This window comes from Poecilia formosa, unplaced genomic scaffold (genome assembly GCF_000485575.1).
Source record: "Poecilia formosa unplaced genomic scaffold, Poecilia_formosa-5.1.2 Scaffold289, whole genome shotgun sequence".
NCBI classification, from domain to species: Eukaryota; Metazoa; Chordata; class Actinopteri; order Cyprinodontiformes; family Poeciliidae; genus Poecilia; species Poecilia formosa.
Window position 1 is genome coordinate 512,450 of NW_006800228.1, and position 19,762 is coordinate 532,211.

Here is a 19,762-nt window from a genome sequence, read left to right on the forward strand (position 1 = left end):
AATACAGCATTTTTACAACAACTGATATTAACACAGTTATTTGATTGTACTATATAATGGTACTATGTACCTGGAAACCAGATAATAGCGCCCCTTTAACACTGGTCTAAGACTATTTAATTCAATTCATAGCACGTCGTCTCAAAGTACTTTATTATAAAAGTTATTTCGATCCAATCATACATACATTCCACTTGATCGTGGTTATCAAACAGTGCAGTAAAGTTCAATTTATTCAAATTGGCTTAAAAAGTTTACTAAGGAAACCCATCAGAATTCATCAAGATGTATGGATTGATACAGCAGAGTATCATCAGTATAGCAGTGGACGTTTGTTTCATGCTATCTGTTGATTAGCTGAACATGGTAATATTTTGGCATAAAATTGCATGTTCTGAACAAAAACCAATATGTCTGAAACTGATGCTGGATGCACAGAAAATGACCAAATATGTACAGTGAATAGAGGAAGAAAATGAGAAATGTGACACCTGTGCCTGATAGAAGTAGTGAATTGTGGTCATTTCTCAAATAAACAATAACAGGTTTACTACGTAAAGGGCATATAACATATTTACATATTCTAGTGGGACATTTATGCACAATAATGCAAAGAAGACTGCAAAGACAAATGAAATAAGGTATTTATTTGAGACAAGAGATCTGATTGTACAGTCATTCTCAATAGAATGTATTTGAAAGCAATTTACATTACATTGAAACGACTGGAAGGCAGGAAACTGTAGTGGATATTAGTGGAGTTTTGAAAAGCTACAGCAGCAGTGGAATGTATGAAGACGTAGCAACGTGATGAGTTTCACCATTCGTTCGTAATTTGGTTGTGAATCATTTTCCCTCGTTGATATTACACTTATGGTGTGTTAATAAGGGTGAGGATATAAACACAGATTTTGCAGATGTAAAATTAACAATAATTCTGCTTAGACTGACCTGCAATTTTTATTTATTAACTGTACTGTTGTAATATTCTATGAAAACAGTATCACTTGGAAATCAATCAGGATGAAATAATCTTTCGCTATAAGTACAAGACTTTTCAGTTATCAATATGACTTTTTTTTTTATTTAGAAGTCAACAGAAAATACCCAGACTTGATTTTTTTTATGTGATCTTGTCGTTTAAAATACACAATAAAGTACAACGTTTGGATGGATTTGGTTGGATAGTTTCTACTCATCCTGCTTTTATCCCAATAAAATCAGGTTTACTAATAAATGACTTTCACCTTACAGACCATCTATGACATAACAAAATTTTACAATAAAAGGCATTCTGTGAAGATCAATATGGCTTAATTGTGATAAATGCTTATCCTGTGAACAGGCTGGCACACAGCCGAACTGAGAAAGAAGGACACATGAGGATATCATGGAAAAAAACAGAAAATATAAGGATAAGATGAGAGAGGAGAAAAAACCCCATCGTACAACCGGAAACTGGAAAAGAATCACCCCGATGTTCCCCATGTGTCACAACTTTCAAATTTAAAGACACTATTTCTACTTTTCTCTACTGGTGAGCAAGTGGTCGCTGAAACAAACAATCAATTTTAAACCTAAATGTCAGGAAGAACGATGTTTGAACCTTTGACGTTTTAGCTTTAGTTTCCTGTTTCTGTTTAAAGACAGGAAGTCAGGACAAACTTCTACACCGTGTTCACTGCCTTTATGTTTCAGCAGATGAAGACAGTCCCTGTGTGTGTGTGTGTGTGTGTGTGTGTGTGCGCGCGCGCGTGCGTGTGTATGAGTGCGTTTAGATGTGTACGCGCTGCTCTTTAAGCCTTCTTCATCCCCCGCCCCATCAGGCAGGCAAAGATGGTCATCACCATTTTGGGGTTGACTTCTACCAAGTCCTCAGGCAGGGCGTAGACTTTAGCGCCGATCTTCCTCGCCATGGAGATGGCATACCTGGGGCAAGAAAGGTTTAAACAAAGGATTACTGTGGTAACGTCTTGCTAAGTAAAAGTAACTATTATCTCCGACAAGGAGAAAAGCAAAGCTTCTTAGCCCCACTACATGATCAGATTTGTTAGAGGTGATTACTTGGCATTGTCCAGTTTATCTTCATCTGAGAGATTGTCTCTTTTCACCAGGGCAAAGTTCACGCTCTGCGGCTGAATGGCATCAATCAGGTCCAGCACTGGAAGGCTGGTGCTAATGGCTTTGTCCTAAACAGACAGGCACACACAGCAAATTAGCAAAACTTCTATTAGCTTCAGGCCGTCCTAATACATGAACATCCGGCTGCTTATTTACTATTGTTGACATTTCCGCTAATCCACTACTGCGCTAATAACAGAGCTAATTTGTTGCTTAGCAATTTAGTGATTTTGCTAACTTTGAAAGTATTTAGCACACTTAGCTTTTAGCTTTTGGCATTAGCTTAAACTAAATAGCATGTTGGTGTAGCACTTTACCATTAGCTTCTACTAAATCCTATGTGGGGGTACCATTTTAACATTAGCAGAACTAGTATTGTGACTCATGGTTCAGGGATAGCATAGCTAACACTTTAGTTAGTGGTGCCCACCACTCGTTGAATCCCTCTAAAAACTTTTGACAAACATTTGGGACATGCTATTGCTGCCCATGGATCTCTGAACCAAACCTTTGAGGAAATTAGACAGAGGTTGAGTCTAACTATCAATTATACAACTTCTAAACAATGACACGAGTCTTCCGAGGTTGGTGTTTTATTTCTTGATTCAGCTATTAAAGTTTAATGTCTCACATAAAATCCCAGGAAAACACTGGGAAAGGGACCGTATGGGTTTGTGTCACTTGCCTTAAAAGTTTTGATGGAGGAACTCTTGCCGGCTTCCTTCAGAGCCTTATTGACCCACGAGATGATCAAATCGTCTCCAGCAACTTCACCATGTCCGAGGTCCTCCAGGACGTTTAAAGTGTACCTGCACCATGTCGGTCATTATTATTAGCCTTCAGTATAACCAATATCACAATGTTTATAAAAAATAAAAATAACACATATTCAAAATGAATCTCAAATTTCCCATAAAGTTCATATGTTGTCAGGGTTGAGGAAGCCTCTGAAAATGCTAATTACTCAGACTCAAAGCTGGACAAACAGCACCCCCTCCCTCTCCAGAACTGCATAGCAACCCCCATCGTCCTCAGCAGACGCTGACTCTGCGAGCCAGAAAGTGAAAAGTCAAATCACCTCCTCATCAGCTGCCACACCAAGGCAAGGGTGAGAGTCTCATTTCCCTCGTACAGGTCCTGACCTCCGATTCCCACCAGGGAAAAGCCGGCTTTTTTCTTCCCCAGCTCCACAGCGTAGTTACAGTTTTCAATCTGTATAAGAGAAAGACGCAAACACATTCAGATCTACTCCGATTAACAGTCTTAAGTCTTTCTGTATTTCCAAACTGACCTTCTTTAAGTGACCTCCTCCTAGTCCCTTGAAGGGAGGAAGGTTGACTCTGTTGTCCCAGTCTACCTTCACTTTAATCTTTTCATAAAGCTGCAAAATGACCATGGCGTCCTGCAGATCTCTGCATGCAAACACAAACACGTCGATGAGCCAGTGAACAGAAGAACGCCCGCGCGGCAGAAAGAGAGCCACTGACCCATAGATGTAGTGAACGTGTGGACTGACTCCCAGCGAGTTCATCCAGTTCCTGAAGGTTCTCTCCTCTCTCGTCTCACCTAAAACAAAGTCAAGGAGGATAATGAAGCCCACACAAGTCTGGAAATAGGTGGGGGGGAAAAAAGTTTCAAGAAAGTCGTATCCGTGCTTTACTTTCAAGATTCCACTCCTGGTTTTCGGGTTTGGTGAGCGCCGGGTACTTGTTGAAGAGCGTGGCCACGAAGGCCAGGTTGAGTTTGGCGTTTCCTGTCACGATGTCGGTGGCGGTCACAAACTGACGGCAGCCCAGCCGGTCGGCCTGCTTCAGCAGACACTCTGCTCTCTTTTTGAGGTCTTGCTCCTAGAGACCCAAACGCAATGTCACGTTTGAGAGCAAGAAACGTCTCACAAATACCACAAAAGAGCATCAATAACTCTGAATGAATGACTACTACATAGACAAATAACTTTTTAAGATAAAAAAAAAAAACATTTCCATTTTTTTGGCTCGTTTATTGTGACAGTTATGACATTCTATTAAGATTGACACAAGAAAGAAAAACAATACTTTGCACTGAGTGGCTGTATCCTAACAGTGAAAATAAGGAAGTCTGTGGATGTTAGCTCCTTCGGTAGTGATAGGACAGTTTTCATTGATGCATATTTGGTGTGTGAATTATTAAAATATACAGTTCTAATTGTTTCCCGAAAGAGGCTCAAGTATTTTGAAATTTAGCTAATCGCAGGTAGTTAGCTGAATAGCTAACCATCCTATTCAGCTAATACTTTTGGCTACGGTTGCAATATTATATCTGTACAAGTTCGACCCAAGTGAAAATTTACAAACTACAACTAAAAGTCAAGTCAAATAAGCTCAAATAAATTATAATGTTTCTGTTGAAAAAGAAACAAGAATTATGCCAGAAATTTGTTCATGGATACAAAAAGTATATATGTTTCTTTCCAACATGTTGCCAAGCAACATTTTTCCTGATATTATCGGGTGTGTATTTTATCCTTTATGTATGACAAATAACTTAAGAACGATGTCTGTAATGTTTTTTTAAGTTTTTGTTGGATCTGACTACAAAGACTGGAAGAAAGAAATAAAGTCCACAAATTGGCTGCGTGGGCTGCACAGTGGCACAGTTGGTAGAGCCTTGCAGCAAGAAGGTTCTGGGTTTGATTCCCGGCCCCGGTCTTTCTGCATGGAGTTTGCATGTTCTCCCTGTGAATGTGTGGGTTTTCTCCGGGTACTCCGGTTTCCTCCCATGGTCCAAAAACATTACTATCAGGTTAATTGGCCTCTTCAAATTGCCCCTAGGTGTGTGTGTGCATGGTTGTTTGTCCTGTGTGTCTCTGTGTTGCCCTGCGACAGACTGGCGACCCGTCCAAGGTGTACCCCGGAACGTTAGCTGGAGATAGGCACCAGCACCCCTCCCGACCCAACTAAGGGACAAGGGTGTAAAGAAAATGGATGGATGGAAATTGCTATGTGTCGATTGATTTGAAATGAAGAAAAGTCTGACTTTTTCTTGCCCTCATGGAATTAAGTTTGAAATCCCCCCATTTTAATTTTGTTTTTCCAAATTGTTTCCCAGGTCTCCTGTGGGAACCTGAGGGTAAACAAAATACAAAAATCCCACTCAGAAAAACAGAGTCAGCCTATGACATGCACTCCAGTCGGAATGATATCCCGAGCTTAAAATAACCCACAGGAAGCAGGAAGAAGATAAACAACTTCCATTCGGCCTGAACGGCCACGTCAATAAACATCCTAAACTGAGTTTAGTCTGAACTGCAAATAGATTCAAGATTGATTCTGTGACATGACCACCAGTTTCTGTTGTGTTCACCAGTTTAGAGTGATTGATGTTGTAATATCACTAAAGTAAAGGAACAGGGTGTCTGCAGAGATCACCAACACAAATTAAGACGTTTTAAAAACCTTTTAAGACCATTATGAATGGAATTTAAGACCTAACATAAAGGAAATGTACAAAAAAATGCTTATAAATAAATTACAGGGGTTGGCAACAGAAGTGAGCCAATGGTGAGACCAATATTGTTCAGATAACTGACGATAAAATAAATCTGCACTTACCCATGATGGCTGTAGAAAAAAAGCCAGCTAGATTTAACCTCGCTAGCTAGCTGGAAATATTAGCTAGCTAGCTAACTAGCAAGTGTATTAGCATTTGGGTACCACACCTGTGGCTGCTACCGCCTCCAGCCACAGAATGCCACAGTTTAGATGTCTGAGTCTGACTTAAACTTTCACATAACAGTACTCTCCATCAAAAAAAAAAACAAAAACAAAAAAAAAACTACAGAATATACAAGATTAAATAGTCTGACCACAATAAAATTTGAGACCAATGTGAATGCATTTAAGGCCAACTTATTTTTTTTCATAAATTGAAGACATTTGAAGAATGCGCAAACGCCCCGAGGAAAATGAAAGCAGGCTGCTGAAGCTGCAGACTCACATAAAGACCAGTCATGTCGATCTCAATCCGAGGAACATCCTCTTTGCTACCATCTGGAGCGATCTGCTGCAGCAGGTGGAAATACGCCCTGGAGTCCTGCACAAAAAAGACAGAGTTTCACATTGTTAATATGGGAATGTCCTGTGGAGACTGGAATCCAACAGCCATTGGGTGAGATAAGGAGTACACCCTGGACAGGTGACCAGTCCATCACATGGCAACATAGACAAACACAGAACAAACAACCTAACTCATACCCAGGGGCAATTTGGAGAGCAATTAGCCAAGGCAACTGTAGCTGCATTTCCAACAACCAAAAAATTGCACAAATTGGAATTATGAAAATAAAGCTGCTTCATAGAAACGTGTGTTTTTCAACATTAGAAGAATATCAACAAAGTTTCCTCACACATTTGTAATGAACAGATAGTTCTACCAACTGTGCAGCTAAAACAGACTCTATTTTAAGACCACCAACACAGAAAGTAGAAAATGGGTACAAAACTTCTACAGACTCCTTTACCACCCAACATAAGTGTCGATACATAAAATAACCACAGCCCCCACTGTGACGTCTGCTCACCTTAATGTCTCCAGAAAAGTTCGATATGGTCATGCCTGAATTCTTTAAGTGGAAATTAGCCCACCGCAGCAGCAGTTCTTCAGGACCGAGCTTCATCAGCTCCTCCAGACTCTCCCCATCCTGCAGCAGCGCTGCCAGTGCTGCGAATGCAAAGACATTCAGAACGGAACAAGACACAGAAATGAAACTTTGTATCAAGCGAGTCCAGCGGAGTAGGCGCAGTTGAGTGTACTGCACCTTCGTTGCGACTCAGTTGCATATCGGCAAACAGTCCTATCTTGATGATCTGCCAGAGAAGGCCAAGCACCAGGTGAGGCTTGCCCTCCTTTAGGTCCTGAGCGCCGATGTTGACCACTTGGCAGCCGATGGCTGAAGCTGAGTTCAGAGCCAAGTTCAGGTTCTCCTGTTGGTCCAAAGTCAGAGGGAACTTACTGCGTTACTCAACCAGATTTGGGTGAATATGAATCCGTATGAGTCTTACCTGTGTGGTGAAGGCTGTGAGTTTCTTTTTGTTGATAGTCCTCTCATCGATGGTGTCGGGAACAGACAGGTTGATGAGTTTACTGTGGCAAAAAATGAGAGGAAATGACACCAGGGTTTAGAATATGAAAACGAAGGCTCAATAAGGGAGAAAAGGAAGTGATGGATAAGGTTTACCAAAGCACAATGCCGTCTGCCACAGCTTTAAACAGATGTCCGGTGTTAGCGTCAATGGGCAGGACATGCTTACAGTCCGGGTCCTTCTCCAAAGATGAGTTGATGTAGTTGGCGAAGGCGAAGCGCTCCTGTTCTGAAATGAAAGTCAAATGCTACGTCACTTTACCTGAAGTGTTGTAAAACCAAACATGCTACAGGCTCAGACCGTTTCAAGCAGATACTAACCAGAGATGGAGTGCGTAGTTCCCTCACTGGAGAGCTCACTGGTGCCTTTGATGGCTACGACACCTTCTTTCTTGCTGAGAGCCTTCCTGAAACCCTGAGCCATTTTGTCATCCTTCATCTCCTGGAAGATCTGAAAGGTCAGAGGAAAGATGGGTCCAAGAAGTTAGAGTGAGGGCTGAAACATACATCAACATACCAATGGTTTATCCATCAGCAAATGTGACAAAATACCAGGTATAACACAGCACCTTTCAGTTCTACTCACAATACCTACTTACATCTTCAAAGTTTGACCCAGATTAGTTGTTTTATAGCCTGGTAAAAACAAAGCACTTTGTTCTACGCTTTGGTACAGGTACAGAGGCTCTGGACCTGTAGCTACTGAGAAAGGATTACTTACTGGAGGCAAGAGACAACTGGCTCTTACCCAGTGACTAACGTTTGGCTGTGATGTCTGTAACGCACAAGCTTACCAGAAATCTCATGCGCTGTAATCAAACGCGTAGGGAGTAAAATCACAACATCTTCCTCTTGCTCTGACTTTAATTGCTCCTTATTTGGAAGCGTTGTCAGTGATTTTGTTCACTTTCACTGCTGCCATTGTTAAAACTACAACCCTTTATGTGCATACAACAACTCTAAAATGTTCCATAACATAATTCATGTTTCCTTCTGCTCACTGATAGGCCCAGTTGAAATTCTACCAGAGAAATTGAGTTCAATGAAAGAAATCGGAGACAGAGTACTGAAGAGAGATGAGAATCAAGCAGAATTATGTAGGAGGGCAATGGTGAGGCTATTTGTATATGTCTCTTAAAAAAACAACAACTAAACAACATGTAACAAGACCTGGGTAAGAACCTGTCAAAAATGATGATTTAATCCAAGTTATATTTAAGAAGCAGAAAAGGAAAGAAGGTCATCTATTTTATTATTTTTGCAGAATCTACATTCTGCAAAAATAATCTACAAAGCTCAAACCTGTTAGTTGTAGCTTTGCTTATAATAAATACTTCAGTATGGATACTTATAGTAATGAAATAGACTATGAATGATAAGAAGAGAAGTGTAGATAAGCGTCATTTAGTACTAAATTACCCTAAATATGGCAACAAAAGAGAAAAACTGGTGAATTTTCTGCCCATTATCATTCAAATTTAAAGTGAATAAAACCACCAAGTTTAGTTAGTTAGTTAGTTAGTTAGTTAGTTAGTTAGTTAGTTAGCTAGTTAGTTAGTTAGTTAGTTAGCGTTACCTACAGCCGTGAACTCCTCAAAGTTGATGCGGCTGTCTTTGTCCCGGTCCAGTTTCTGGAGCAGCTCCCGGATCTGGTATCCAGGCAACGGACAGCCCACCTCCCGGAACAGGTCGCCCAGCTCTGAGGCGCAGATGAAGCCGCTGTGGTCCACATCTAGACAGGGTAAAGGTTGGGGGAGGAAACGGAGGTTTAATTCAGGTGGTCTCTATTTCTCACAAATGCTGCTGGAACCTTCCAGATAAAATGGCGGCAGTCACTGTGTTTGTCAAAAGATGAGACCTCAATAAAGTTGTCAGCATCGAACGGTAGATTAGAACTTCATACAAACCCAGAGGATAAGTTCTTTTAGCCAATATCCATTGGTATTATCTTGTACTTATCTTGCTACTACCCACAATGACGATGGTAAAACCTAGGTCTCTATGACGACCGTTGCACGGTATTAACATGCATACCGGTCCTCTAAGAAAGAGGTTTTTCTTTCCACTGGAAATGTCTGAAGTCAACTGAGACTTTAACTGGAACTGTGATCAGATTAGTTAAAGATTGAGATATTCATGCCTTTTTGTCCTAAAGGATTCCCTCTGGAAATCCTGTTGGACCACACTGCATCATCACCTCTTCTATGTACTGTGAGATTTTTAATACAAATATGATAGAAAGCCCCAGTAAGTGGAAAATTATTTTAGGGTTCCAACCCATTTTTATCAGAGTAGAATCAGCAATCGATTTCACACATGTTGCATCAGCTGTAACATGATGATGTAGGGGTGGGAGATATGAACCTAGGATTATATTGTGATATTTTGTGGTACTATTGTAATAATGATAAAGATTCTGTTAAAAAACACTATTTCTTAATCTTTTTTAAGTAACTGTATGACTAACTGCATAGCACAGCATTCATAGCACCACAAACACATAATGTTCTTAAAAATTATTCCCATTTACACTAGGCTTCTTCAGGACGCAACATACTTTAAAAAGTGATTTTTATCACAAAGCTGTACAGTATCTGTCATGTTTGCAGCCCTGCAGCCCTACCCTGAGTGTGCTGATTACTCATTACCCTCACCTGCACTGTGCTGCTCCCTATTTAAACAGCTGCTCGTCACCAGCTCAGTGCGAGATCGTCTGTTGCCACAGTTACAGCTTTCAAGCCTTGTTCCATGTTCATGAGTCTCCTGGTTTTCTTATCCTGTCTGGTTTTTTTTGACCACAGATTTTGGCCTTTTCCCTCTGCTGTTGAAGATTTTTGACCTCCTGTTGCTGAACCCTGCCTGCCTCTGACCCTGCCTCCAGTTTTCTGTCTGTTGGATTTACATTGCCTGAGAAGCCCCGGTGCATGACCCTGGATTGTTCAACGACTAAGTCTCTGGTTTGTGGATTTTGTCCCAGTCATCTGGTTGTCCCCTGAGTCCCCACGGCCCATTCACCCTACCCTCCCCTAGCTGGCTTCCCAACCCCTGTGGTTTCCCCATTCCTCAGTCACCAGTGTGACCACACCCTGTGGAGCCCCTTCTTCACCCTTATTTTGTAATAAACTTTTTGTGAATTTGAACACTTGTCTTGGCTGCGTTTTGGGTTCTGGCTGATTTTGCTTGTACATTACAGTAACAACATTTAATGATATTTTAAATTTACTGATATTAATTAATACTTCTGTGGAACAACCACTGGAGAAAGTAACAAAGATAGCTTAATGTCAGTTTTATTTTGATTTTTTTAACTTAACATCAGTAACTCAAATGTATCATGACAATGATAAATTCTTATCGTGAGAAAAAAGTTTCCATGATAAACGATACGGTAAACGCTCTTATATCTGTAAGATCTGAGAGAACTCACCGACTTTCTGGAAGCCCTCCCTGATCTCCTCCAGCTCCTCGGCGCTCACCTTCCCAGACATGCTGACCTGAGGGAGAGACGGATGTTCAAGAAGCTGACTGCCGCACTCTGTCTTCTCTTCCTGTTAGTGGATCACTTCATGGCGGCGCAAATTCATCTGTGACAAAGCCGGACGGAACCGATTCCCTGATATTCTAAGGTTTTAATGAAGCCTTTATCAGAAGCTTTCTAATGGAAGCTACAGAAATGGATTATTATAGCTTGTGTTAGTGTTTATCTATCATTGTTCCTCTATTAGGTAGCTCCATCTGATCTCATCGATATTTGATCGTTGTAGACCGAGTTGTTTTGATGCATCTTCTACTGCAAGATATTCACTCTTACTGAGCTAAGAGCTATCTTATTACATGAAAGCTTAGTGTTCCAGAAAGTATTACTGTGGATGCCCAGTTCCAGAAACAGGAGGGCAGTGAGATGGCCCCGTCCTGAATTTGATTTAGTTGGGGTTCGATTTGAGAGCTGTTAGCTGCAGAGAGCAGAGCAGCGACTGTGATAGAGACAGAGAGGAGATGAACTGAGATTTCTCTGATAACAAACACTGCCTGTTAGCAAAAGAAGATATCTCACAGTCACAGTTTGTCACTGTTCAAAATAAGAAATGTTACTATTATTATAGTGGTATAATAATAAGATATAGGCGCTTTTATTTAAGTCAATAATTCCTTAATATTGATAAAAAAGAAGAAGTAAGAAGGAAAAAAACAAACAAGGGAAAAAAGAATTTTTTCATCAATATTAAGGAGTTAGTGACTTAAAATGAGCTCCTAGATCTTCTAAGTTTTGTCTTATGTCAAGGATGCTGAGATAGTTACACTAGAAACTAAACCAAAAGTAGTTGGTAAGATTTTGCTTTTGAAGTACAGCCATTAACAAACATTTTTATATGACCTTAAACCATTGCAAAACGCTATCCATGAACTTTGTTTCACTTTCCATGCCTGTTAGTTGTATTTCTGATGTTTGTTTAGATGGCTTCAGTCTTATCAGCCTTTAAAAAACAAAGTTTTCTACCAACCGTGCTTCAGTTTGTACAAAGTTTATTCCTTTCCTATGTATGGGATAAGGTAGGAATGTGTAAGTATTAATTGGTGAATTGACCAAGATCTTTTGAACCAGTTGACTTTTATCAAACCTGACAGACATGAAATCAAACCAAGATAACTCCAGTTGACTTCTTACTGTGCAAACACCAACAAACTGGCCCAGATTTTCTTAATTTTGGGTGACTGGTATTTAAATAAGAAACCGATCCTACCCACCAATCTTATCTGCCTCCACAAAGGCCTGAAAATGGCTGTCTGAAAGACTCGCCCACAATAGTCACCCCACTGTTACCAACTTAGCGACACTGTTGCAACTTTTCAGACAAACAAGTTGGTATCAGCCAAACTCGGAACCTGCAGGTAAGCCCTTTGAAAGATCAGTGACCAACCAGAAAAATGCAATCGGTGCACCCTAACTCTTAATTGTAGATTTCTTTGATCCGAATCATAAAATCACATGATCGGGATTGTTATGGAACACTTGTTGGGGACAGCAGCATTTTCTATCCAATCCAATCTACCTTTACTCGTAAAGCACTTTAAATTACCAAAGTGACCAAAGTGTTGTACAGAATACCTCAAAACATTTAAAACATTACAAATGCCAACATGACACAAAACCATAAAATTCAGAAATAGAAAATTGTTTAGAAACACATTCCCACCCATGCAATAAAAGACTAGTAAAATAAGCAGAAGCTAATGTCAATATCTGACGTGGTGTCAAATTCGTGACATCAAGTGAAACTCAACAATTCCACTACAAAACATTCAGAGGTCAACATGGAGAAGGAGTGAAATGACCAACACTGTTCAATAATGTCTGCGGGCGGGTCCCATTTATGAGGTCCAATCATCACCATCTGGCCTCCTTTATCTTCAACTTTAACCTCATATTGAACCAAACTCATCTCAAGGTGTTTTCTTTACCACTGGCATTAAAAGTTAGATGAACTTACAATGTTTTTTTCTTTATCTAATGTGTATGTTTAACCGATACAAAGACGACAAATTTCTCCTGGCCATTCATCTTGTTGGTGTTCTGAACTCAAATGATGGCTTTATTGTGTGTGTGTGTGTATGTATTTACTTTTTCATGATTACATAAAATTTTAACTCCAGTATTTTTATATTAGTATAAAAATGGGTTAATATATGAACTGTCGGACTGAGTGTATTTTGAACGTATGCTAGCTTTGCAACCCAAAGCTTCACCATCAATCTCAAAGGACACCAATTTAAAATGGGTGACCATTTTAGGTGGGTGTGGTCACCTAAAATGGCCCCGCCCCCTAAACCAGCTGCTCTCAACAGATCTGTGAAGACTTGTTGGAGAAAAGGGCGTCTCTTTGCTGTTTTAGTCCAAAGCATGTCAACTACATTCAACATGTCCACATCTAAATCTGCAAAATCCTCCTTTGCATGTTTTAATGAAACTACAGCCCAACAAACAAACAAGAGATTTCAGTTTGAGGGGAAGCATGCAAACCCGATGGTTTAAATAGTCAAAAAGGAGCACATTATAATAGACGCACGTGCTGGTGGTGAAAGGCATTGGAACATTTCTCAAACCACCTGTGACAAATGCACTATGGTACTGTGAAACCTGGGGGTTGTGTAGCACAGTTAAGCTGTTTCCCAGACTATTTGAATAATGGGTACCGGAGAATTTTTACCACCACAAATACCATACAGACAGTAGTGGGTATGTTACTCTTGGCAGCTACAAACTACTGTCCATAGCAAGCCAAAATGAGTAGCGGAATAAACGGAATAAATAGAGTCAATCAAAGGAGAAATGGAGCAGATGGATCATGACTACAAGAAAAAAAAAAGAAGAAAAAATAAATATTGAATGTTATTTGATAGTGTAAGAAGTGATGAGAAAATGACAAGATAATTTTCTCATCTCATGCATTTGTTTGTAAACAAATGCATTGTTTACAGACTAACAACACATTTGTCTGTAAATGCATTGTTGTTGCATTTGCAGACAAAAAAATGAGGAGCTCTTAGTTTAATTAAATCTTTAAATAAAGAATGATGCAAAGTAACACATAAAAAAGAAAGGTGGCAGGAACAAATATGTTTACACTTCTGCCAACCTTCTTTTCAAACAAATAGCTATCTAAATATATATTTTGGTGTTTGAATTGTGAATGTGAATATGTTTGAACGAGAAAATCTGCTTATATGCTTATTCCAATCCCTCTCTGATGGATTTATTCATCTCTGGTATTACATTTATTATTATTATTATTATTATTATTATTATTATTAATTTATTTATTTTATTAGTGAGTTTATAAAAACTTGTTTCATGGATGCATTCAGAATAGGTGTGCATTTTTACTGCCACAAGATGTCACTGTTTATAGGAGGTATTGTCTTTCACTTCTCTGACATCAGTGACAACAGTACCGCAACAGATTAATTTATCTGACTGAGTCTGACCACACTGGTCAACCAATAGCAAACATGGTCACCAGGACAGTGTGTCTAGAGGAAACACCGAGTCAGTCTAGATGCTGTTGGCACATTAAGAGTCATCCATCCATCCAGCCATCCTCTGCAGCACCAGCAGCAGCGATGCTCATGACTTTCTTGACTATGGGACATGGCTGCTGCTGGTACCAAAAATTACAGAAAGAGAGAGAAAAAACAAAAACGCTACCATATCACATAAAACCATAATATTAACATTTCGGTTGGGTGTTTACGGTGAAGGTTCACGTAATAGTCTTTTTTTTTTTTTAAATCATTCTAAATTACATGTGTGACATTGTTAAAATATGTTACATAATTTTAAACTTCAAGCTGCAATAATGATGTTTAAAAAAGATGTGGCGCAGTAATAAAAGCTGTGGGCTATAACATTCAAACGCCCTTAGGAAACATCACGTCCTTACCTGAAGTCCGTTGGAGCAATTTGGTGGAAGCACCCGGAGGAATGGAACCCTCTGTCGGCCTGCCTCTGCCGCTCTGTCCCGTTTTTCACTGCTGACACCGCCCGGTGAGCGGAGCCGCTCCGCCCTCCGCCGCGCCGCTCCGCGCCACCCCTTCCCCTCCGGAGCACATCCCGCCTCCACAGCCATGTCTTACCGCACATCCAAAGGTATCAATAAATTACGGTTTCTAGGAGAATGCTCGCTTCCCCTGGAGGATATTATTTTTTTACTTGTTGCTAAAAATAAAATAAAATAAAATAAAATTATACATCACATATTTGATTGAAAATGCCATTTTATTTTCTGAGGTATGTTTCACAAAGCTATAATATTAAATATTTTTGTGTGTTATGACCAAAAATTCCACATTTCTACAATCTTACCGAGAACAGGTGGTATTCATTATCACGCTAACTCACGCCAAAATATGCTAATGCTAATACTACTGCTAATGTTCGGGCCACTGTTCAACAAATATTCTGAGAAGATATTACGCTTTTTCCAAATTATAATATTTAAAATTATTCATTCAGTGGCCTGTAAAAGTCCTTACCTCGGAATATTTCCACATTTTGTCCCACAGACCGGCACACTTTTGCATTTTATTGGGTTTTTATATGAAAGAACAACACAAATGTGACGTGAAAGGGTTGTATGAGGCCTTAAACAGAATTTTGCTAAGGGACCCCTTATCAGTTAAGAACTTCACCACCACTAACAGCATTTCAATGTGGATTTGAGGGAATCCAATTTTAATTGGCTAAGACAAAAACAATCACCAATTATTATTTTCCGAAATGTATAACAAAGTAAACACAGCAATCGGAAAATGAAGGTTGTTTGTATTTTTATAAAGTAAACCTGCCAATTCCAAAATCTCAACTTTAAATCATTAATAATTTAAAATATTCTAATTTGTCTAAATCAAATGTATTCGCATTCTCAATATGTGCATTTTAGATGTATGGTCTGTGTTAACAGGACACACCGCTGGACAAGCATGCCAAATGTGAATACACCATACAAATTCTTTTGATTTTAATTAGTGAAAAAATGAAATCCAAGGAACACTCATCTTCCATTTCACGATTATGCGCTGCTTTGCGTGCGTCCATCATTTAAAAGCCCAATAAGATAAAAAATGTAAACTGTGAAAATATAATTTTACATATCTTAGAGCAACCTTTTTAATGATGTTCTGAGAATCACGTCTAGCCTGTGTTATTTTCTCTTTGAACAATGTTCGGGTCAGGATCTGTTGTTCCCCCTTGAGAGCTCGCCTCCCCCATTCCAGGATTATTGCCACATCCTATGAGAATCAGAGGATAAGTAAGGCCTTCTAGTTATACACTAACCTACTCACAGTTAGTCACACATGCCACTGCATTGACCAGCTGCTGCACCCTAACGTAGGCATTAACTAGAACCTTCTGATTGGTAGATGTTCCATTATCATCTTCTTGCAGAAATACAGACGTGCTGATGTTGTAATTATTTTACATTCCTCAGTGGAAGCATGTTGTAGCAGTAAGTGTCATTTTGCATCTAAGCTGTTAGCGCTGCTAGCCCGTACATGCAGGAATTCCTCCTTCTTCTCCTCCATTCATTCTCCCCATTCTCCTGTTATCTCTCACCTCGTCTTCCTGAAGCGATGTGCTGAATCTTGTCAGAGTGAATACCTCTAATATGAACAAGAAAGAACATTTCTTTAGGGGGCTTTTCTAGAACTTGTTTTTCTGAGAAACAAACGTGGATTGGGACTGAGAGCCACATTGTGCTCGGCAGATAAACCGTCTCGTGAGATTTTGTCATGTGACAGCCGCAACAAATTCAGCTGGTGTTACATGGAACTGTGTGAAAATCAAATGGGTGTGTCGGGGGGGAAAACCTTCACAGCATGATGCCACTAACACCTCATTTCTGTTCCGGATTGGAACGGAAATTAGGAAAATTGAAAGGCTGTGTGAATACTTTTGCAACATTGTTTTGTTAAAGGAGGAGTATTATGTAAAATCAATTTTTTTTAAAATAACATGTTTAAAAAGTTATTTCCTCCTCGAAAACATACCTAGAGTGTTCCCTTAATATTTGAAAAATCTTTTAATCTCCCCCACTCAGCTCCTTCAGACTAGCTAGCAGCAATTAGCAAACACCTGGTGGAACTGCTGAGCTGATTATAGGAGCTACTTCCCTGTGAAACACTGGTAAAAACGAAGAGTTGAGGGAGGAGCCATGTTGTAATGACTTCCTGAAGGCGGAGTTTCAGAAAGAGCAGAAGCTTCTTCTTAAAGAGACAGAGGCCCTATTTGAAGGATTTAAATTACAAAGACAAATTTCTTTTACATCATATTTTATATGCGTAGCATTTACATCACAACTGAAGGTAACAGTTGAGTGGCACTACGGGGCTGGAAAACACATAAAACCATAAAGGCTGTTTACAGAAATATATAAAAAAAAACAGAATGGATTAACTCAGTACTGTTTGTCAAAATATAAACAGAACCTGAAGAAAATATATATGTATATTTATATATTTTACTCAGAATAATATCTGAAATTACATGACAAACCATAGAGAGGCACTCACTATTTTTAAGCTAGTAAAAAGCCTTCAATCAGTTTCATTTTGTCATTTTACTCTACTGTTATTAAGCTATTCAACCTTTGATTTAAGTACATTTTAGTCTTTAGATGGAGAGTGTTAGGGAGTCTTAAACTGTGATTTTCCACACAAGGAAAATCACATTCCTCAGTGGAATGTGAGACCTACAGTTCATTCCCTACATTCATGAATATCCTTCTTACAGACAGATAGATATGTAAAGATTTGAAACAGATAATGGTATCTGACTTACTGAGACATGTTTGATACTTGAAACAAACTGAAATCCCCCCGTGCATTGCTAATAAACTAAAGAGAAACGCATCCACTAAATTAGTCCCATTTCTCCACTATAGTTTCCTTACTTTTTCCGCCAGTCTGTTGCAGACGCGCCCCTGTGCTTTCAGATCAGGTTACGTGACCCAGTTGAGACTTGAGCTGTCGAATAGAAGGCCCCGAGTTTGATTCTAGAATGCTTCGGTATACAGAGTTGACTCAGTGACTGCAAGGCATCAAGGTCCTGCTGTTGAAAACAAGCCCACATCATCAGCCCTCCACTACCATGGGTGACAGTCAGTGTCTGTGTTTCCACTTACCAAAGCAAATTCAAATTATGCAGGATAAATTTGCTTTATGGAAACACACCAAATTCGGAAAAAAAAGTCACTTTTTTTTATAAGAAGTGTTTGTGTTGAGATGAGGTGACTTTTCAGACAGATCGAGTTTGGTGTTTGCTTCTCTTTAGTTTCTCAAAGCTGCAGGGGAAACATTTTTTTCACATCAAGCGAGTTTGAAACGAAATAAGAATGATGCGAGCCGTTCCGGTGCGACGGCGTAATAGGACCACGTTAGATAGACGGAAAAAAAAAAGGAGTACATTTTTGACAAAACAATCAGAAATTCTGATTTTTTGGTCAGAATCTTAAAAATTTTTTCGCAAAAACTTGAGCGTTTCTGAGCTCCAGAAGTTGAAAATTTGCGAGAAAAAAAAAAAAAATCAGAAATTTTGAGATGAATTTCTCAATTTTCTAGAAAAAACTTGGAAATTTTCTGAGTTTGTAAAAGTCAATTTTTTAAAATTTATTATAATTTTTGTTCAACCTCCTTCTAGTAATATTGTTTTGTTCTCAAAATAAGACTTTATTCTCATATTATTTTAACTTTTCTCGTAAGACTTTATTCTCATAATTTCATTTGTTCTTAGCATGGACCCAATACTCTGTCATAACTTATTATACCTATATTACAAAAAAATTAAGGACCATTGTTGAAGGTCCAAAGAACCACTTGTGGCTCCGCAGCCGCAGGTTGCAGACCCCTGATCCAGAAACACAGCTGCAGAAAAACCTTGGGATTTTTCCCTGTCCTGTGTGATGACAGGCAGCTTGTGTGCTAACACCGGTGACAGCAGAGCCAAACAAACTGCAGGTCAATTCACCATTGTTCACCAGTGTGAGAAAGGGAGTGAATGGAAAACAGACGGCCGTGTGGGACCAGCAGCTCACGCATAAGCAAATGTGCAGAAACTGGTGCCGTACCTGAAGCTTGTTCTTTGTCTCTTTAAATGCTGAAACATTTGAATACAGAAAGCAGGCAGGTTTATGTAGTGTGGGTTTACCAATGCAAAGATCAGTCACCCATTAAACTACTGTCTGCTGACACCGAACCTCACCGTACTGTTTGACTTTCTCAAGAGTGACGCTTGCACTAATTCTGCCTCTGTCAAATAGTTTAAGCTTGATCAGATTTTCAGTTGACTTTGACTAGGCCANTGTGACATTGTTAAAATATGTTACATAATTTTAAACTTCAAGCTGCAATAATGATGTTTAAAAAAGATGTGGCGCAGTAATAAAAGCTGTGGGCTATAACATTCAAACGCCCTTAGGAAACATCACGTCCTTACCTGAAGTCTGTTGGAGCAATTCGGTGGAAGCACCCGGAGGAATGGAACCCTCTGTCGGCCTGCCTCTGCCGCTCTGTCCCGTTTTTCACTGCTGACACCGCCCGGTGAGCGGAGCCGCTCCGCCCTCCGCCGCGCCGCTCCGCGCCACCCCTTCCCCTCCGGAGCACATCCCGCCTCCACAGCCATGTCTTACCGCACATCCAAAGGTATCAATAAATTACGGTTTCTAGGAGAATGCTCGCTTCCCCTGGAGGATATTATTTTTTTACTTGTTGCTAAAAATAAAATAAAATAAAATAAAATTATACATCACATATTTGATTGAAAATGCCATTTTATTTTCTGAGGTATGTTTCACAAAGCTATAATATTTAATATTTTTGTTATGTGTTATGACCAAAAATTCCACATTTCTACAATCTTACCGAGAACAGGTGGTATTCATTATCACGCTAACTCACGCCAAAATATGCTAATGCTAATACTACTGCTAATGTTCGGGCCACTGTTCAACAAATATTCTGAGAAGATAT

The 19,762-nt window shown here is 39.5% G+C and overlaps 1 protein-coding gene across 2 annotated transcripts; it reads right to left on the reverse strand.

Annotated features, from left to right (window-relative positions):
• Positions 1-626: 626 nt before the first annotated feature.
• On the reverse strand, positions 627-19,430 carry LOC103151698 (plastin-3-like). 2 transcript variants are annotated; one of them, XM_007571878.2, is made up of 16 exons: positions 19,230-19,430; positions 10,668-10,734; positions 8,821-8,972; positions 7,562-7,691; positions 7,337-7,469; positions 7,161-7,242; positions 6,917-7,082; positions 6,680-6,819; positions 6,097-6,192; positions 3,782-3,968; positions 3,609-3,687; positions 3,413-3,533; positions 3,200-3,333; positions 2,807-2,930; positions 2,065-2,189; positions 627-1,929 (listed from the first exon to the last, which is right to left on the reverse strand). In XM_007571878.2, exons 1-16 carry the CDS (start codon positions 19,413-19,415, stop codon positions 1,797-1,799), a joined length of 2,055 nt encoding a protein of 684 aa, XP_007571940.2. In that variant the 5' UTR covers positions 19,416-19,430; the 3' UTR covers positions 627-1,796. The 2 variants fall into 2 exon arrangements, with proteins under 2 accessions (XP_007571940.2, XP_007571939.2); XM_007571877.2 differs by lacking the exon at positions 19,230-19,430 and adding an exon at positions 14,680-14,880.
• Between the last annotated feature and the right edge of the window lie 332 nt (positions 19,431-19,762).